Genomic DNA, 1,927 nt, shown 5'->3' with positions numbered 1-1,927 from the left:
GTTCCATTCTATATGCATCCGAAGAAGTGGGCCTCTAAGGTGCCACAAGTACTCCTGTTCTTTTTGTGGATACAGACTAACATGGCTGCTACTCTGAAACCTAGCAATGAGAAGTAGCTTTTATCATGGAGTTTTGAAAGCTGTAAGTGACAGCTAATTAACAGGAAGAACTGCATGACTTCCACATGACCCAAACAACTCCTAGGAGGATATGTCTTTGTGGGAAGAAAAAAGGGAAGCTTTCCTACACTACATACATGTTCTTGACATGAATTAGTTCCCCTGAACAGTAAACCCTCAAATTCAAATAGTGACATTATTAAGATAAAGTATATCATCCTCACAGTTTGCATGCATTTAAGTGGGGTCTGCCTCAGATTTTATTATTGTCTGCAAAACAATATGTATAAAAGATTTAACTCACTCTTCTTTTTGACCTTTTCTTATTTTTGTAAAAAGTAAAATGGAATACATGTAGAATTAGTTGCATATTGAACACCATTGAAAATTCATTCCACTCACCTTACACTGGTTACATGTTGTTGAACAGACTGATGTTGAAAATGGTCAGGCCATTGATGATGAAGGCAGAATGATGGGGAGTGTTGAAGGCAGCAGGTGGTCTGATACATAGGTGTATGTTTTTGGCAGATAGATGTTGAATATTCAGTATGTGGCTGCAGGCAGCAAGAAGTCATAGGAGATGGTGCTGTGCTCCCAGCCAGTGAATGACATTCTTGCTGTTTATTATGGCTACTTAAAGGATGATGGTATGGGCAAGGGTGGCAGCATTGTGTCAACATCTGTTGAGTTCTTTGGTTGTCTAAAGGCAGAAAGGATGGTTTGATTGTACCATTAAGTTGCAGGCATCCATTTAGACTCACTTTTGCTCTTGGTGCTTCCTTGGAGGGGAGATGTTGGGCTGCAATGCCTCCATCAGTAGCTGAAAGGATGCTGGGACTGGTAGCACTGGGGAGGATGCTGCCATTACTCAGGACCACAAAATCATTATTGCCATTGTTCATAGCCATACTCTGACTGTTCGATGGATCTGCAGTATTTCTAGAGAAAATTAAAGAAACCAAATTTAGCAGGCGGCATAATTTTTTCCAGTGTTCAAAAATTCAAAACAGTTTACATTGAAAACGGTAAGACCCTAGTCCTGAAACTAGATCTCCATATAGGCCCCAATCCATACAACTAGATCCAAGAGTAGGTGGACCCTTGCCTACATTAAACAGCATGGGCTTTCTGCAGGCATAAGGGTCCGCCAGTGGATCTAACTGTATTGTTGAGGCCTAAAGCACCAATTTAGCAAAGTACTTCAGTACATGCTTTTGTTTCTCCATGCAGAGTCCATCATTGCTGTACATTTCTTCAATGGAAAAATAAGCTTCTCTCCAAGAATCAAGGACAACCTCTTTGAAAAGGAGATCTTATATTTTAAAAAAACCTGATTATTACATCAGTGGAAATGATTAAGTTGGGCAACAGAATAAATGAGACAAAAAGTTAAAGCCTGATAATAAGATTTCAATAAATACCACATAAGAGACGGGGTCTAAAGTTGATTTTATCCAACTTCCACTCTTGACTAAATAAGAAAACAACCGTCTTCAAAGTGGTATGTAGCAACCACAGGCACAAAGCCTCAGGCAATTCAGCAGGAAACAGCTCAAACCATCAGCCTCTTAGCTGGGAGCCACTAGGTTAAAGTTTTCTAAAGCAAAAGGTGAAGATTGAATCCTTTTTGCAAGTGGGCTCTTAGGGATGTCGTAGTCTCTACAGCCGGCTTCACGGAAGGCCACGGTCTGTGGATCTGTGCAGTCTTCTTACTGCCAGCCCCAACATGCCTTCCAAATATCCCTGCAAATGAGTGCACAGATAGTCCTTCAAGAGCTGGACTCTGGGCTCCCCAAATCCTGCC

The 1,927-nt window shown here is 41.1% G+C and overlaps 1 protein-coding gene across 1 annotated transcript; it reads right to left on the bottom strand.

Annotated features, from left to right (window-relative positions):
• Positions 1-13: 13 nt before the first annotated feature.
• LOC135980617 (protein dispatched homolog 1-like) lies at positions 14-1,425 on the bottom strand. The gene has a single exon (XM_065580546.1). It carries the CDS (start codon positions 1,029-1,031, stop codon positions 519-521), a length of 513 nt encoding a protein of 170 aa, XP_065436618.1. The 5' UTR covers positions 1,032-1,425; the 3' UTR covers positions 14-518.
• Between the last annotated feature and the right edge of the window lie 502 nt (positions 1,426-1,927).

Source organism: Chrysemys picta, unplaced genomic scaffold (genome assembly GCF_011386835.1).
Source record: "Chrysemys picta bellii isolate R12L10 unplaced genomic scaffold, ASM1138683v2 scaf5114, whole genome shotgun sequence".
Taxonomy (NCBI): Eukaryota; Metazoa; Chordata; order Testudines; family Emydidae; genus Chrysemys; species Chrysemys picta.
Note: the sequence above shows the minus strand (reverse complement) of the source record. Positions and strands in the feature narration are given on the sequence as shown.